The sequence below is a fragment of the Ranitomeya imitator genome, chromosome 3 (assembly GCF_032444005.1).
Source record: "Ranitomeya imitator isolate aRanImi1 chromosome 3, aRanImi1.pri, whole genome shotgun sequence".
Taxonomy (NCBI): domain Eukaryota; kingdom Metazoa; phylum Chordata; class Amphibia; order Anura; family Dendrobatidae; genus Ranitomeya; species Ranitomeya imitator.
In genome coordinates, this window is record NC_091284.1 from 91,455,167 (window position 1) to 91,472,608 (window position 17,442).

The 17,442-nt window shown below is 42.2% G+C and overlaps 1 protein-coding gene across 5 annotated transcripts in view; it reads right to left on the bottom strand.

The window, feature by feature from the left end:
- The window catches only part of LOC138672775 (cytospin-B-like), a 461,361-nt gene that overhangs the window by 342,222 nt on the left and 101,697 nt on the right, over nt 1-17,442 (bottom strand). For 4 of the 5 annotated variants that reach the window (XR_011319773.1, XM_069761119.1, XM_069761123.1 and 1 more), the window contains exon 4: nt 13,500-13,635. Coding sequence is in view for 4 of the 5 variants with exons in the window: in XM_069761119.1 (XP_069617220.1) it covers nt 13,500-13,635 (136 nt within the window). In the remaining variant the exon portion in view is untranslated. The remainder of the gene's footprint in view (nt 1-13,499; nt 13,636-17,442) is intronic. The other variant, XM_069761120.1, reaches the window with a different exon arrangement.

The window sequence follows — 17,442 nt, forward strand, 5'->3', positions numbered from 1 at the left end:
GTTACATTGGTCCCAGCTCTCTGCAGTTCATTCACTAGGTCCCCCCGCGTGGTTCTGGGATTTTTGCTCACAGTTCTTGTGATCATTCTGACCCCACGGGGTGGGATTTTGCGTGGAGCCCCAGATCGAGGGAGATTATCAGTGGTCTTGTATGTCTTCCATTTTCTAATTATTGCTCCCACTGTTGATTTCTTCACTCCAAGCTGGTTGGCTATTGCAGATTCAGTCTTCCCAGCCTGGTGCAGGGCTACAATTTTGTTTCTGGTGTTCTTTGACAGCTCTTTGGTCTTCACCATAGTGGAGTTTGGAGTCAGACTGTTTGAGGGTGTGCACAGGTGTCTTTTTATACTGATAACAAGTTTAAACAGGTGCCATTACTACAGGTAATGAGTGGAGGAAAGAGGAGACTCTTAAAGAAGAAGTTACAGGTCTGTGAGAGCCAGAAATCTTGATTGTTTGTTTCTGACCAAATACTTATTTTCCACCATAATATGCAAAAAAAATGATAAAAAAACAGACAATGTGATATTCTGGATTTTTTTTTCTCAGTTTGTCTCCCATAGTTGAGGTCTACCTATGATGTAAATTACAGACGCCTCTCATCTTTTTAAGTGGTGGAACTTGCACTATTGCTGACTGACTAAATACTTTTTTGCCCCACTGTAAATGCCGCTGTCAAACGCTGACAGCGGCATTTAGCAACCGCTTCCGGCCATCTGGCCGGAAATGAGCGCATCGCTGACCCCTGTCACGTGATCTTGGGTCAGCGATGAGTCAGCATGACAGCCAGAGGTCTATTGAAGACCTCTGATTGTTGATGCCGGTTTGCTGTGAACGCCACCCTGTGGTCGGTGCTCATAGCAAGCCTGTAATTCCGCTACATAGGGGCAATCTATGCATCGCTCCTATGTAGCAGAGGCGATCAAGTTGTGCCAGCTTCTAGGCTCCAATGGAGGCTATTGAAGGATGGAAAAATTAAAAAAAAAAAACATGAAAGAAAATATAAAAGTTTAAGTCACCCCCCTTTCGCCCCATTCAAAATGAAAAAAAAAAAAAAAAAAAAAACCTACACATTTGGTATCGCCGTGTTCAGAATCGCCCGATCTATCTGTAAAAAAAAAGGATTAACCTGATCGCTGAACGGCGTATTGAGAAAAAAAATTCGAAACACCAGAATTACTTTATTTGGTCGCAGCGACATTGCATTAAAATGCAATAACGGGCGATCAAAAGAACGTATATGCACTAAAATGGTATCATTAAAAACATCAGCTCGGCACGCAAAAAATAACCCCTCAACCGACCACAGATCATGAAAAATGGACCCGGCACGGGTATCGGAAAAGTGCGCTTTTTTTTTAGCAAAGTTTGGAATTTTTTTTTACCACTTAGATACAAAAGAACCTAGACATGTTTGGTGTCTATGAACTTGTAATGACCTGGAGAATCAAAATGGTCAGTTTTAGCATTTAGTGAGTCTAGCAAAAAAGTCATACAAAAAACAAGTGGGATTGCACTTTTTTTGCAATTTCACAGCACTTGGAATTTACCAGTTTTCTAGTACATGACATGCAAAACTCAATGTTGTTGTTCAAAAGTACAACTTGTCCCGCAAAAAATAAGCCCTCACATGGCCATATTGATGGAAAAATAAAAAAAGTTATGGCTCTGGGAAGGAGGGGAGCAAAAACAAAAATGAAAAAACAAAAATATCCAGGGTCGTGAAGGGATTAAAGGGAACCTTTGGGCAGAAAGATTTTTCTGTATTTTCATGACTATGAAAATTGTAAATTCACACTGAAAGCATTAAAACCATGAATTAACACATGTGGAATTATATACTTGAATTATATACTTGAAAATATGTCTTATATAGTCTAGGCTCTTCAAAGTAGCCACCTTTTGCTTTAAAGTGATGCATAGGCAGCATCAATAGTAAAAAGTTGGTCACACGGGGTTTATAGCAGCGTTAACGGAGTGCGTTACACCGCGGCATAACGCGGTCTGCTAATGCTGCCATTAACCCTGTGTGAGTGCTGACTGCGGGGAGTATGGAGCGGGCGCCGACTTAGGGGAGTAAGGAGCGGCCATTTTGCCGCCAGACTGTGCCCGTCGCTGATTGGTCATGGCTGTTTTGCCGCGACCAATCAGCGACTTGGGATTTCCGTTACAGACAGACAGAAAGATGGAAGTGACCCTTAGACAATTATATAGTAGATATATATATATATATATATATATATATATATATATATATATATATATATATATATATATATATACACACACACACTCACATCGATAGCTGCTACTGTGCCATTTTCAAGCTGATTTTTTTTTTGAATGAATATCAGGATTACAGTGAACAAATTAATCAAATGTAGCCAAAGACCTAATATGATTGAGCAGGCAAAAGAAAAAAAAAAGTAATTTTAACATTGCAGCAACATTCAGGAGAAAGCGCCTCATATGTTAAGTTAAAATCCAGATCATGATGGATGCTTAAAAGGAATCTGTCAGCAGGTGTTTGCTATGTAATTGTGGTGCCCCAGAGGGTCCAGTCACTACAGAGGTACTGCACCTCACCCAGAGGAGTGGTACTCCGCTCTCAGGTAAGGAGGGGACACTACACAGTACCCACACACTAGCATCCAACACTAGACCTCTATAGGCCTGGAGGGAACCAAGTAGAGGGTGTGGGTGGATGAAGTAGAGAGGGGTTGTAATGGAAACAGGAGGGAGGAGTCAGGAAGATTCTGGAAAGGCAGTGAGTGAGAAGGAGTGGAGCAGAGCAGATGTGTGAGAGAGTTGGAGCTGGGTATTTGAGCAGTGCGGAGTTAGCCCCAGCAAGAGAGGACAGAAAGAGAGAACAAGGAATATAGAGAACGAAGCTCCTGACAGAAAGAAGAGAGAAGGAGTCCTAGGGGCACGGGTAGTGAGGAATACACCCGTGGGGCCCGTATCCACATCGACTGTATTTGGGTGGAGGGACCAGGTCGCAGTGGGGGAACCGGCCCCCAAGACTAATGGAGAACTACAAGGCAAAGCTAGCAAGCCGGAGGCTGTGGTATCTGTATGTGCCACATCCACACATATTCGCTGAAAAGGCAGCCATATAGGATCAAGGGGACCAAGAGGATGTCGCCCAACAAGATCCGAGGCTGCTGGCTTGGGACACTGTGTGAAGGCATAGGGCAGGAGAGGCAGGAGCCAGCACAGCGATACGGCCAGGAAAGGAACATAAGAATGGGATTCCGGCAAAGTGTACCCCAAAATACCTGAGAGCAGGCTGAGCCACAGACCCGGAGGACACAGCACCTGGGCTGGGGATTGCATCTAAGAACGGTGAGTAAAAGTGTGGAAACTGCACCACCATGCTGTGTCCTCAATTATTACTGAGTGACCTGCCCTGCACCACAATATCCACCATCACATTTAACACCAAAACTGCCCTGGAGCTTAGCTCTACCCGTGGGGAGCTGTAATATCTCTGCTGCATCAACATCTGCCACAGAGGACCTGAACTGCAGCATCGACCACTCATTGCCGAACACCACAGGTGGAGTCACGAAGTAATCCCTTATAAATTTTATTCCCCTTGCATCATTAACATCATCATCATTAATTTTATTGGACACCCAAGGCCACGGACCGGGTCGCTGCTGCTGTGACAATCCCCTTAAGAACCGTCAGACCCAGCCCGAGTACCTCACGGTCCTAGCAGGTACTCCATAATCTGATAACAGCATGAGGTGGGGGGCTAAAACCCAGATTTCAGAGGTGCCTCTCATCAAACTTACAATGTTTCATAAGCTACTAGTGCTAAAACTTTGCTGTGACTAGCTGGTCTCTGAGCACTGGTCTCACACACCCCTTCCTGTGACAGTGAACTCACTGTCTATGGACATTGCATATACAGAGTCTGATGTGGGCGGGGGAAGCTTTTCACCTCTGCTTCAATGCTAAATGTAAAAGCTCTGACTGTGTCAAAACGGCAGCACGCAGTAAACTAAGTGATACATCGTTAGATTCAGCTTCTCCTTTCCTACATTATGCTGCTCTCAGATGAGGTAGCAAAAACCTGGTGACAGATTCCCTTTAAAGCCCCCATGCACAAATGATACTCACCAATTGACAGAATTCCCAATACACAGAAACATTCAGCCTCAGATAAAATATGCTCAGCCAAGTTCCGTGAAGGAACCATGAGTACTCCACACACATTAGACAGTGGCCAATCCCACCGATATCTTTAATCTAATGTGTATCAGATTTTTTACAGTGGCCTCCATGACATCCCCATTGACACTTCCTTCTCAGCTGCCACTAAACTTCTATCTCTCACTTCCTCCTTCGGCCTCAATGGTTCTCTGCAGACAAAGATGGTCACACACTGGACCTCATCTTCACTCGCCTCTGCTCCCTATCTAACCTCTCTCTCACCTCCTCTTTCTGACCACAATCTACTCACAGTCTCTTCCCTCTCCACTCCTTGTCTACAATCCCCACCCAATAAACGTGCACACCCTTGTGGAAATCTTAAACACCTCAATCTACACTCACTCTCTGAATCCCTCCTCCCTCTCACAGACATAAGTTCCCTACACAATGTGGATGACGCTGCCGCTCCATATAAATACCACAATAGTTGTAGCTTTGGAATCTCTTGCCCCTCTCACACATACCAAAGCTCACAAAATCAAGAGACAGCCCTGGCACACCAGCCTGACCAAAGAACTGAGGCGAGCTTCCAGGGCTGCTGAACGCAGATGGAAAAGATCCCACTCCAACGAGCACTTCATTGCATTCAAACAGTCCCTCACTACTTGCCACAGCAAAGCAAACCTACTTCTCATCTCTCATATCCTCCCTGTCTCACAACCCTAAACAGTTATTCAACACCTTCAATTCTCTCCTCTGTCCCCCAGCACCTCCTCCCTCCCCATTCATCTCAGCTGAAGACTTTGCTTCATTTTTCCAGCAGAAGATTGAGAACATCAGAGACAGTTTTAGTGGACAACCCCCAGAAACCTTCCTCCCAACTACCCAGCCCTCTACCTCCAAAACCAACTTCTCCACCATTACAGAAGATCGACTCTCCACTCTACTCTCAAGATCGCATCTCACCACCTGTGCACTTGACCCGATCCCATCCCACCTCATCCCAAACCTCGCCACAGTCTTCATCCCAACCCTAACCCATTTCTTCAACCTATCACTAACAACTGGTGTTTTCCCCTCAAGCTTTAAACATGTCTCAATCACACCTATCCTCAAAAAGCCCTGTCTTGACCCATCCTCTGTATCCAGCTATTGCCCTATATCACTTCTCCCCTATGCCTCAAAACTACTGGAACAACACGTCCATATTGAACTGTCTTCCCATCTATCTTACTGCTCTGTCTTCAACCGCTTACAATCAGGTTTCCGGTCACACCATTCCACTGAAACTGCCTTAACTAAGGTCACCAATGACCTATTAACCGCCAAGAGCAAGCAACACTACTCTATCCTCCTCATCCTGGACCTGTCCTCTGCCTTTGACACAGTGGACCATTCCCTGTTGCTGCGGACCCTCTCATCCCTTGGCATCACAGACTTGGCCCCATCTTGGATCTCATCATACCTAACTGACCAGACATTCAGCATCTCCCACTCACATACCACCTCCTCACCTCGCCCCCTATCTGTCGGAGTCCCGCAAGGTTCAGTTCTAGGGCCGCTGCTCTTCTCCATCTACACCTTTGGCCTGGGACAGCTCATAGAATCTCACGGCTTTCAGTATTATCTCTATGCTGACGACACACAGGTTTACATCTCTGGACCAGATATCACCACCCTACTAACCGGAATCCCTCAATGTCTGTCCGCTATTTCATCCTTCTCCGCTAGATTTCTAAAACTTAACATGGACAAAACAGAATTCATTGTCTTTCCCCATCTTATGCGACCCACCCAACGAACCTAGGCAGGGTCCTCTCTCCTCCTGTACCAGTTGTGACTTGTATTGTTTAAGATTATTGTACTTGTTTTTATTATGTATACCCTCCTCACATGTAAAGCGCCATGGAATAAACGGCACTATAATAATACTGTAAATAATAATAATAAGTAATAATAATATAGGCTATAAAAAAAAAAAATAAGGCTGCGCGGCACTCCAACTAGGCTATAAAGGCATCAATTTAAAATATACATCATGAAAAGACTTTGCAAAAATCGTATATACTTACCGATAACGGTATTTCTCTGATCCCATGACGGCACCACAGAGAGAGAGAGAGATCCGCCCTCAGAGACAGGAAACCTACAGATGAAAATGGCGGTACCTCTCTCCCCCATCAGTTGGTTTACAGAGCATTATAATTATACAGAACTTTCAGCTGCAGCTCAAATGATTATGCAAACAAAATTTATTGGACTTAAACTTAAAAGAGGCACCGCGTGGCTAATTATTAATAACTAACTAAATCTAGTGTGCGCACCTATGTGTAAAGGGAGGGAATGTACAGGTGCCGTCATGGGATCAGAGAAATACCGTTATCGGTAAGTAACTACGATTTTCTCTTTCCCCCATGACGACACAGAGAGATTTATATAGATTGTACATTAGGGGGGGACCACTGCTTCCAGAACCCTTTTTGTGAAGGTGAGGTCTGAAGAAGAGGTCAAGTCTAAGCGGTAGTGCTTAAAGAATGTAGAGGGAGAAGACCAAGTGGCGGCTCCACATATCTGCTGTAGTGAAGCGCCGACTCTCTCCGCCCATGATGATGCTGTATTTTCCCCACCAGGGACATGAAACCAACTGATGTGGGAGAGAGGTACCGCCTTTTTCACCTGTAGGTTTCCTGTCCCTGAGGGCGGATCCCTCTCTCTCCTTGGTGCTGTCATGGGTGAAAGAGAAAAGCTCACAAGATTCCTTTGGTGCTCACAAGATTCACAAGGTGTCCGAGCGCTCAGTCCTAACAGTGACTCCATGATGATGGGGTGGCTGATCTGCGTGTTACCTGCTTACTAATTTTGTGCTATTCTAATATATACGAGTCAGACACTCAGTCTCCATCTGACTAATGGACCCCTATGAGCAAAATTAGTTTATAGATGAGGAGCTTTGATGGCGTGAAGACTAAAAATAAACAAGTGTGATGTCAATGGGACCTAATAAAAGTATATAGGACAATAGAATTAATTTACAAACATAATAAAGTACCCACTTATCAGAGGACGCCGACATAAATCAGTCAGTAATGTTCATGTAGAGAGAAGTAAAGGAATATGTATAACACAATGATCTAACAACCCTAGGCGTGTACTGTACCTATCACCGGCTCCGAGGTCAGAGTCCATATGTGCCATCACCCTCCATTCTAGCAGATCAATAAATTACTTGCATCTAAACAAGTCAATGTAATACAGATAACCTACTGCATTGTTGTTAAGACTGAGCTTAAAGCTAACATTTTATACACGTTTAATGTTTTTCTGTTTAATTGTTTTCTCCTCGTGTTCTCTCCCTCTACTAACCTACCTTTGCCTGACATTGCCATCTCCGTGTGCGGTTCCACCATTACTCCAAAGCAACATGCCCGCTGCCTTGGGGTCATCCTTGATTCTGACCTTTCATTCACCCCCCACATCCGATCACTGGCTCGCTCTTCTTACCTGCATCTCAAAAACATTTCTAGAGTTCGCCCTTTTCTTACTTTCGACTCTGCAAAAACTCTGTTTCACTTATTCATTCTCGTCTGGACTATTGTAACTCTCTACTAATCGGCCTCCCTCTTACCAAACTTTCCCCGCTCCAATCTGTCCTGAATGCTGCTGCCAGGATCATATTCCTCACCAACCGTTACACCAATGCCTCTACCTTGTGCCAGTCATTACACTGGCTACCCATCCACTCCAGAATCCAGTACAAAACTACTACCCTCATCCACAAAGCACTCCATGGCTCAGCACCACCCTACATCTCCTCCCTGGTATCAGTCTACCACCCTACCCGTGCCCTCCGCTCCGCTAATGACCTCAGGTTAGCATCCCCAATAATCAGAACCTCCCACTCCCGTCTCCAAGACTTTACACGTGCTGCGCCGATTCTTTGGAATGCACTACCTAGGTTAATACGATTAATCCCCAATCCCAACAGTTTTAAGCGTATCCTAAAAACTCATTTGTTCAGACTGGCCTACCGCCTCAACACATTAACCTAACTATCCCTGTGTGGCCTATTTATAAAAAAAAAAAAAAAAACTATCAGGTTCCTCGCATCATGTTCTCATTCACTTTATGCAGTTAATAGCCCTCTGTGTCTGTACTGCTACATACTTAGGCAGTTAACTGGTTCATGCAGCTTTACATGAACACCCGAGCCTTACACTATGGCCGGTCCGAATAACTAAAGCAATTGTTACCATCCACCTCTCGTGTCTCCCCTTTTCCTCATAGTTTGTAAGCTTGCGAGCAGGGCCCTCACTCCTCCTGGTATCTGTTTTGAACTGTATTTCTGTTATGCTGTAATGTCTATTGTCTGTACAAGTCCCCTCTATAATTTGTAAAGCGCTGCGGAATATGTTGGCGCTATATAAATAAAAATTATTATTATTATTATTTCATAGTCATGCCATTTGTAACAAGTCAGAGTCACCATGACAGAACAATGTCAGCTCTCCACCTCTAGTCTTGCCACACCCAGCAGCGGCAATGATGTCTCAACTAGAGCATGTGACTGCTGCAGCCAATCACTGGTTCGAGTGGTCTTACGATTAGTTCTACACCGTAAAACTTTGACATAAAAAAAAAAAACGTCACTTGGAAAAACCCAAACCCAGAACATTTTGATTTGTAGAGCATCTGAACAGAAAAAAAAAATATTATATTGAACTATGAATGTGCAGTAATCTTTGTGAGATAAACGAGAACCTTTAAATGGACAGTCATATAATTGTAAGATAGGATTAAATAATTTGATATGTCTTCATAGGATGATAATGAGGAAAATATCAATGTGTCACCAGATGAAGGGAAAATACAGGAAAAGTTCTGATAGGTCAGAAATAGAAGTAAGAAGATCACATTAATGTCCAAAATTAATGAGCACTGCTACAGGACGCCAAATAAAAGCCCACCCTCGCTCACAAACCAGAGTGATACCGGTGCTTCTCACAAAATTAGAATATCATCAAAAAGTTAATTTATTTCAGTTCTTCAATGCAAAAAGTGAAACTCATATATTATATAGAGTCATTACAAACATAGTGATCTATTCCAAGTGTTCATTTCTGTTAATGTTGGTTATTATGGCTTACAGCCAATGAAAACCCAAAAGTCATTATCTCAGTAAATTAGAATACTTTATAACACCAGCTTGAAAAGTATTTTAAAATCTGAAATGTTGGCCTACCGAAATGTATGTTCAGTAAATGCACTCAATACTTGGTCGGGGCTCCTTTTGCATCAATTACTGCATCCCCCACACATAATATCACAATATATCAAGAGATAAAAGAAGAAATGCTTACAATACACATTTCCTGCTTTAAGTAACCTTATTCTGATCTCCAAAAATCATTATAATGTTTTTACATTTATATTTGTTGTTTTTTTTATTAATTACGGTTTGATCAAAGAGAAAGCATTAGCTATATCCAGATCACCTTCACCGATTCCATAAACAGAGAACAATAAAAGTTAAGTTCTTTGGGCGTCATGTCATAAATTATTACGACTATTGAATGAGAGAAAAGAGCAAACAAAAGTCAGCCAAACAATAGAAACAGCCCCGGCGTCAGACCGCAGCGGGGTCACATCATCCTGAGGGTGGGGGGTGGGATATAGAACAAGCCGTGAGGGTCTAGGAGAGATATATACGTGATCGAGGCCCTGATTTTACATCACATTTTCTATGTCCATTCATTACATTTTTGAGTTTTATGGTAGAATTACTTTTCTGTATAAAACTGATGCACAATATTCAATATTATAAGATCCAGTTGTTGTTTTCTTGGCAGATGTTTTTTGATTCAGTTAAAAGATCCAATTGCAGTGAAATGGGAAGACATTTATTCTACCCCCATTCAAATGATCATATCTTGTATTAAATCACTTTATTCATGCAAATGATCATATCTTGTACTAGATCACTTTATTCATGCAAATGATCATATCTTGTACTAGATCACTTTATTTCAGCTTTTGTCATCCAAAACTAACCCAAAAACGTAAATAACAATTAGTACAAGTGTGAAGCGGTAGGGCACCGACTGTATGACTCCTCCTTACGTATTTCCACAGTTCATGAGCCAGAAGTGGTTTTATTTGATATTTACTTATTCATTACATTTTTTAAAGAAAGGATAAAAGCTCCATCCTAATATGTTGTGGAGGAAAGAGAACACCTGGAACACTCACTAAATAGTTCAGTGATAACTTGTATCAGTTATGCAAATAAAAGCAGTCGGAGCCATTGATTATTATGGTGCCCATCTGGGTTCTGTTTATTAGAACAGAAGAAAAAGTTCTGCAAAAAAAAACAAAACAAATTTTGTAAAAAAAAAAAAAAAAAGGACACCAAACGAACCAATACAATACAATAGTCAATACAATTTGCATAATTGGTGCAAGAGATCACTTGTTTTCATTTGTTTGCTCCTGAACAGACCCTTATGAGAACGGAGGATACAACATGGGAGTTTACAGCTTGGCAGATACAGACAGTGTTCAGTTCCTATGTTTTTATAACTTATATGATAAGTTTTGTGGGGGGTTTTAATGACACGGATCCTTTTTCTTCATACATCGCTTTATTGCAATGTTTTAAAACACATGTAAAAATATTCGTGATATGAAAATTTTTTATGGCATTTTCTGTTTTATCTAATTCTTTTTTTTTTTTTTACAAATATTTTTCGACATTTTATTGAGAAGCCTATACAGAGGAAATTGTTAAAATAAAACTCAGTATTTGGTAAAATACCACCGCTGATCCTAAAAATACTACAAAAAAAAGCCACAAATGGGGAGGTTTTTTTTTTTATATATATATTTCTTTATAAACTGGTAACACTTGCAGATAAAAAAAAATTGCAAATGAAACAAAGCGACAAACACCAACCAAAGGGCTGCAGAAAGACCAATGCGTAACCTGCTATACAAAAATACTGCCATCAAACAAAAATCAGAGTTTTCGGTAGAAGCGTGGAGAAATTGCCGGTCTGGTCCTGATAGCTCGGCCATGAGAAGACAAGTTGACATGACTGAGCCTTTACTGCCGTCTACTGGACCGATGATGCACTTCAGGACATGATTTCTTATAATGAAGACATCTTCCACTTATGATTATATACAGCACGATCAACTTCTGATGTGATTATTAAAAAAACTTTACCAAGATCCTGTTAATCTTCCCGTAGTATAATAAAGGCACCATGCGAACAGCATTACTATTGACTCACTGCTTAGCAAGGTGTCTCTGTCCTCAGAATCAATATTTGTTAAAAGGCAGCAAAAGGGACGTCAGTGACAGCTGATAATCAGGAGACAGGGGTGGAAGAGAATTTTCAGACTATTGCACGCTACAGAAATTATTCACCTTGTAGTTAACAGCACCAGTGAGAGACTGGACGGAGAATTCGGATGTGTTCACAGTTATAAAATTAACAGATTTATAATCCGCTGCTGGGGAATTAAAAACAAAATAAAGGCCCCAGTTTATCATTTGCATTTTTTAAGTCACTTTCTTTTTATATCTTGTGGTATTATTTGCCAGTTTTGGCTCCAAATTCATCAGATGGCTTGAATTTGGCGAAAAGTAAAGAATGGGCTTTCTTACGGTCTTGAACGGTTTGTGCGACTTGACGCCATAAGTTGCTGAAATGCGTCAAAGATTGGTTATTTCAAAAATAAACTAAGGGGGGGACGCTGGAATTAAGTTGAGACAAATTTTGCTATTTTTTTTCTCTTTTTTAAGTTGTAATTGATGCATCAGGGTAAAAAAAAAAAAACAATTGCTGGACTATAAAGTAGACTTTAAAAAAAAATCAAATAAAAATATTGAATTGTGTGCAAACAAAAGGATGCACAAAATTATAAAAGGAAAAAAAAACAGGCACAAAAGAAATGATGAATCGGGGGTTAAAGGACCGGTTTCTTTGAATGTTTTTTTTGTTTTCTCTCTTGAAAGGTCATTAATTTGCATCCTTTCTATCTGATGCCATTTTGGGGGGTAAAAAAAAAAAAAAAAGTAGCGGTACTTTGCATAATTTTTTTTTTTTTTTTAACGGACAGTAGTATTCTTGTTTTACATTATATTCTATGATGAACACATCATAATGGATGGTCTTACGTCATGTTTTTTGTTTAACGGTTCCATTATTTTAGCATTGCGAGTACCCACAGAGAATAGAAATGTTCAGAGGCGCCTTTAGTAAGAGTGGATCCATTACGAACAGAAAAAGAATGGATGCAAATGGGGGCTAAAAGCCGAACCACGCCCGTCTTGATGAGGGGGCATAGTGGAGTCAGAGGCACCTGGTTGATTAGGAGGCGCAACACCTCTTAATGGATCATGCACAACTGAAAAATATAATTCCCCTCCGTGCTCTTCACCGCATATCTTACACCAGGGATTTCTCTAAAGCTGCCTCGGCTTACAGCAAGGAACAGTGAACGACTGGCACTGGCAAATTTCTGGAAAATAGGCAGAGCCAGTGGTGTACCGCTAATATTGGCAGACCACACGGCTGCTATGGGGCCATGAGTTGGGGGAGCCGCCTCCTCCATCCTTGCCTGGTATCACACTTTCAACTGTATCAGCATCCTGGATACGGGCACCGTGTTGGGGGTCACTGTGAGGTACCATACTTTGCGAGGTGGGGGTAATGTAGGGTCATCAAACTGTGTGTGGAGAGTACTGTGTTGGCATTCACTGTTGTGGTACCATGATGTGTTTGTGGGGCACTTTTGTTGCCATCATACCCCCCTCTCAAAGCCACCATAAAGTATCAATGTGTGGGAACACTAAGGGTCTTCAATACGATTAAAATCACTTTGTAAGTGCTGCAAAGTTGTGAGATCTGCTCTTCTGTGAATCGTCCGAATAGTCATTTTTTCTGTTTTTTGCAGTAATGGAAGGGGCCCCAAGTTAGAACTTCTGCATCACCAATGAGGGGGCATGGATGTGCAGCCAACATATTTCGTCATAATTTAGTAGTGTAAATTATGGCAGAAACGTACTCTAGTCAATTTAGTGCCAATTTACCAAACCATATGCGCCCATTTTAATAAATTTGGTGCAAAAATCAACCAGCGGAAATGGAAAAACCATGCAAAAAAAAAAAATTACATAAAAAAAAAATACAAATTAAAATCTGAACTCATGTCCTTATTGGAAATCTGAAAGATCCCTGCGACAGTACTAAGAGTTAGACTGGAACGCATAAAAGGTTAAAGAAAAAGAATCTGCATCTGGTAATCTGTAAGTACTGAAAACGATGAGGATGTACCTGTACCGGTCCTGAATCTGCTCTCTGACAGCTCAGAGATGCCTCCTGTTGTAATAGTCTTCTTCAGCCTGGATGTTGAGATGGCTGCGCTGCCCCCTGGCTTTGTAAGCATGTCATCACTGCTTGCTCTTTTCAACTAAAATTATAAAAAAAGAAAAAAAAATGGAGTTAATAATATCATCAATTTCACCACCGTATGAGTATCAGAGATTTGTGTAATACACCAATAATGAATGGAATATGGAGTAATACTTTGTTAAATAATAAAACGCTGAGTAAAAAAAAAAGCTACGTAGTGTGAACGTTCATATTACAACTAATGACAGCACAGCTTTCATTGTCCCAGGGCCATTGGTTTATTTTATTTATTTTTTTAACGTATGATGATTTTTTCTTGAAAAAAACTGCAAACAGTTAAGTGAGTGTACCAGAGTGAGCGTACCGGAGAAACCTATATCTATCCTAATTCCTAGACATGCAGCTTCATTAAGGCAGTGCCAACTACTCTTTGGACAGGATAAATATATCACCAATAAAAGATTACCAATGTGCTATTTATTGGTCTAGGAATAGCGCTCAGACCCCAATACCGGGCAATAATAACTGCAGCACTCTGTCTCTCAATAACATGTCAGACGTCAAACCTGGGACATCTACCCAGGTCCCCAGATGTTTTTGACTTTCTTTATTGCATTTCTCTTTCTGTATTCTCCCTTTTCTAGCCAAATAATGCTATTCAGTTTATTTCTTAAATCCCCTAGTGACTGACTAGACGTTCAACCAGTGTAATGCGATAAGTTTGCGTGATTGATAGAACCTATGACTAGAAAAGCCAGAAAGGGGGATATGCCACCTATCCCGAGAACCAAGGCTTAATTTGTATCTGGTACCTGTGGGAAAGATGACAACCCGTTGGGACTTATCCTTTATACCTGCATGTAAGTATTGTACAGACGGGTATTCTCTCAGTAAGGCCGCATTCATATTACAGCGAGATACGTCAGAGTCTCGCAGGTTAAAACCAAGCTCTGGCACCGGCACTCCGGAGGGGAGCGTGCGGCTCCATGTATTGCTATGCGGCCGCACGCTCCACTCTGGAGTGCCGGTGCCAGAGCTTGGTTTTAACCTGCGAGACTTGGCCGTATCTCGCTGTGTGTGATCCCAGCCTAAAAGTTTGTTTTTATGAACCACATGCCTCCTGGACTGTTTGGTGCCCTGGTTCCATAAAAAGGATTCCTGGACTCAGAAGATGCCTGCTGGCCACAAGTAAATGGGAAGCACCACATACACAGCAGCACACCAGGACTGAGACACACCTTGTCTATTGGATGCCAGAGCGACTGGGAGCAGAAGCTCGCGCACGACTATCTCGTTTGGGCATCTTACATCCTGTCTAACAGCAAACCCAGTGTTCGCTTCCAATGCATATAAGGGTGAGGTCTATTTTTTGCCTTGTAAAACAATATGTCCTGTTTTGCCCATACTCCCGCTCTTTTCCCAACCATGAAAATGTTGCATCGTAGATGCTATGAAATAAATACACAGGTCCGCTATTGCCTCTCTTCTTGCATCTCCCTTCTGATTTATCCCTCTGAAGTGTTAACTTGATCCCGGCGCCATATTAGTTCCCTGATAGTCTGTATTTTGTCTGTATTTTGCGAAAAATAGGTGGTGGAATCTAGCAGAGCGAATTATGCAACAGGTAGAACAATTGAGGCATTAAAATAATTTTAATGAGATTCACTCTACCCATTACCAACAGAGGTAATCTACACCATGTATTTATTTTGGATCTAAATCCCCCTAATAGGGAGTTTACATTAGCCGTAATAGTTTTTTGGGTTTAAATTGACCACTACACCAAGATATTGGAATTTATCCACTACCTGTATCCAGGATTGCTCAATTATTTCCAAAGAGGGAAGAGAATATAGTGGCAATAATGATGATTCTTCCCAGTTAATTATGAGGCATGACCATTGACTAAATTTTGCACACTGTCTTAATTGGTCCAAAAGATGATTCTACATTACCCACCTAAAGGTGACAGACATATCGTCGGCATGCAGACTCACCTTTTTTTCAATATTATTGCCAATATTTGGTACCAGAAGAACCCACCTTCTAAAAACTTACCAATTGGCTATGCAGCCTTTCAATTAACTTTTTTCAGCAACGATCCCAAACAGTTAAACGGACTTCCGGTAAAAACAATCCATGTTCGGAGTTCGGTCGCAGACATTACACTTCAGGTTCGCTCATCCTTAGTCTTGGCTTATTAGTTCAGGTCTTTTGTACCTTTTAAAACTTCTCAAATTCATTAATGATCGCCTTATGGTTGATCTCAACAAATCTCTGGATTTCTGTTTGGTCGCTATCAATTCCACTGGCTGATTCTACGTTTTTTGCAGCTAAGCCATTTGAGGTGATCCTTAGAGAGCGTTTTCAGGTCTTGTGGAAATAGTCTCTTCAGAAAGGAAGAGGACTAGAACTCTAGTGCCACCTACTGAAAGTAGCAATCCTAAAAGTTAATGTTGACCCTTTAACGCGCCTTGTCACATGACTTAGGATAAAAGCCAAACCAGAATCTCAATTTGCAGACACTGTTTCGGGGTACTGCCCCTTGTCAGTGCAAAGTATGAGATCTGGTTTGGATGATTGAGAGGCGTCTGACCGGGATCCAAGTAGTAACAATTCTCTTTGCGGAGAGTCAACATTGACTGTTAGGATTGCTACTTCCAGCAGGTGGCGCTAGAGTTCCAGTCCTCTTCCTCTCTGAAGAGGCAATTTGCATATTTCCCAGAGGAGCATTGTGTATTTAAGTCTCCTCATCTCGGCATGCTTAACATGTCACTCTCCGCAAGGAGAAATGTTACCACTTGGATTAGGTCTAGTGAAGAAAGTGGTTTAATGATTAATAGTTTCCATGAACATTTTCAGATGCTTCAGAACATCCTTGTTTCTATAATCTACATATAATTGTCTAAGGTCGGCGTCACACTGGCGTTTTAAACGGCCGAGTGCAATGCGATAAAAAAAAAATCGCATTGCACTCGGACCAATGATAAGTTATGGGGCAGCTCCCAGCAGCCGACTTTTTGTCGCATGCTGCGATTGTCTCGGACCGAGGAAAACTCTCGGCTCACTCGCACCCATATAAGCCTATGGGTGCGAGTGAGACAGCGCACACCACTCGGATATCATCCGTGTGATGTGCGTTATAAGCGGACCCCAGCAATGGAGGAGATGGAGAAATTCATTTCTCCGCCTCCTCCGCAGTTGTGCTCCAATCCTCCCTGTGCGAGAGAATCGGAGCACAGACACGACACTCGGCTCCTGCTCTGCTGCGAGCAGGAGCCGAGTGTCATTAGCATATCACATCCGATGATCTCGCATCACATGCCATACGCCAGTGTGACGCCGGCCTAAGGGTCACTTCCGTCTGTCTATCTGTCTGTCACGGATATTCATTGGTCGCGGCCTCTGTCTGTCATGGAAATCCAAGTCGCTGATTGGTCGCGGTAAAACAGCCATGACCAATCAGCGACGGGCACAGTCCGGAAGAAAATATCCGCTCCTTACTCCCCGCAGTCACGGACCGCGTTATGCCGCGGGTAACGCACTCCATTACCGCCGCTATTAACCCTGTTTGTCCCCAACTTTTTACTATTGATGCTGCCTATGCGGCATCAATAGTAAAAAAATGTAATGTTAAAAATAATTAAAAAAAACAAAAAACCTGCTATACTTACCCTCCGTAGTCCGCCGAGCCGCTCGCGCCTGCCGCCATCTTCCGTTCCCAGCGATGCATTGCGAAATTACCCAGAAGACTTAGTGGTCTCGCGAGACCGCTAAGTCATCTGGGTAATTTCGCAACGCATCCTGGGAACGGAAGATGGCGGCAGCCGCACGCCTATCGCCGGAGCTTCGGTGGATCCCAGGG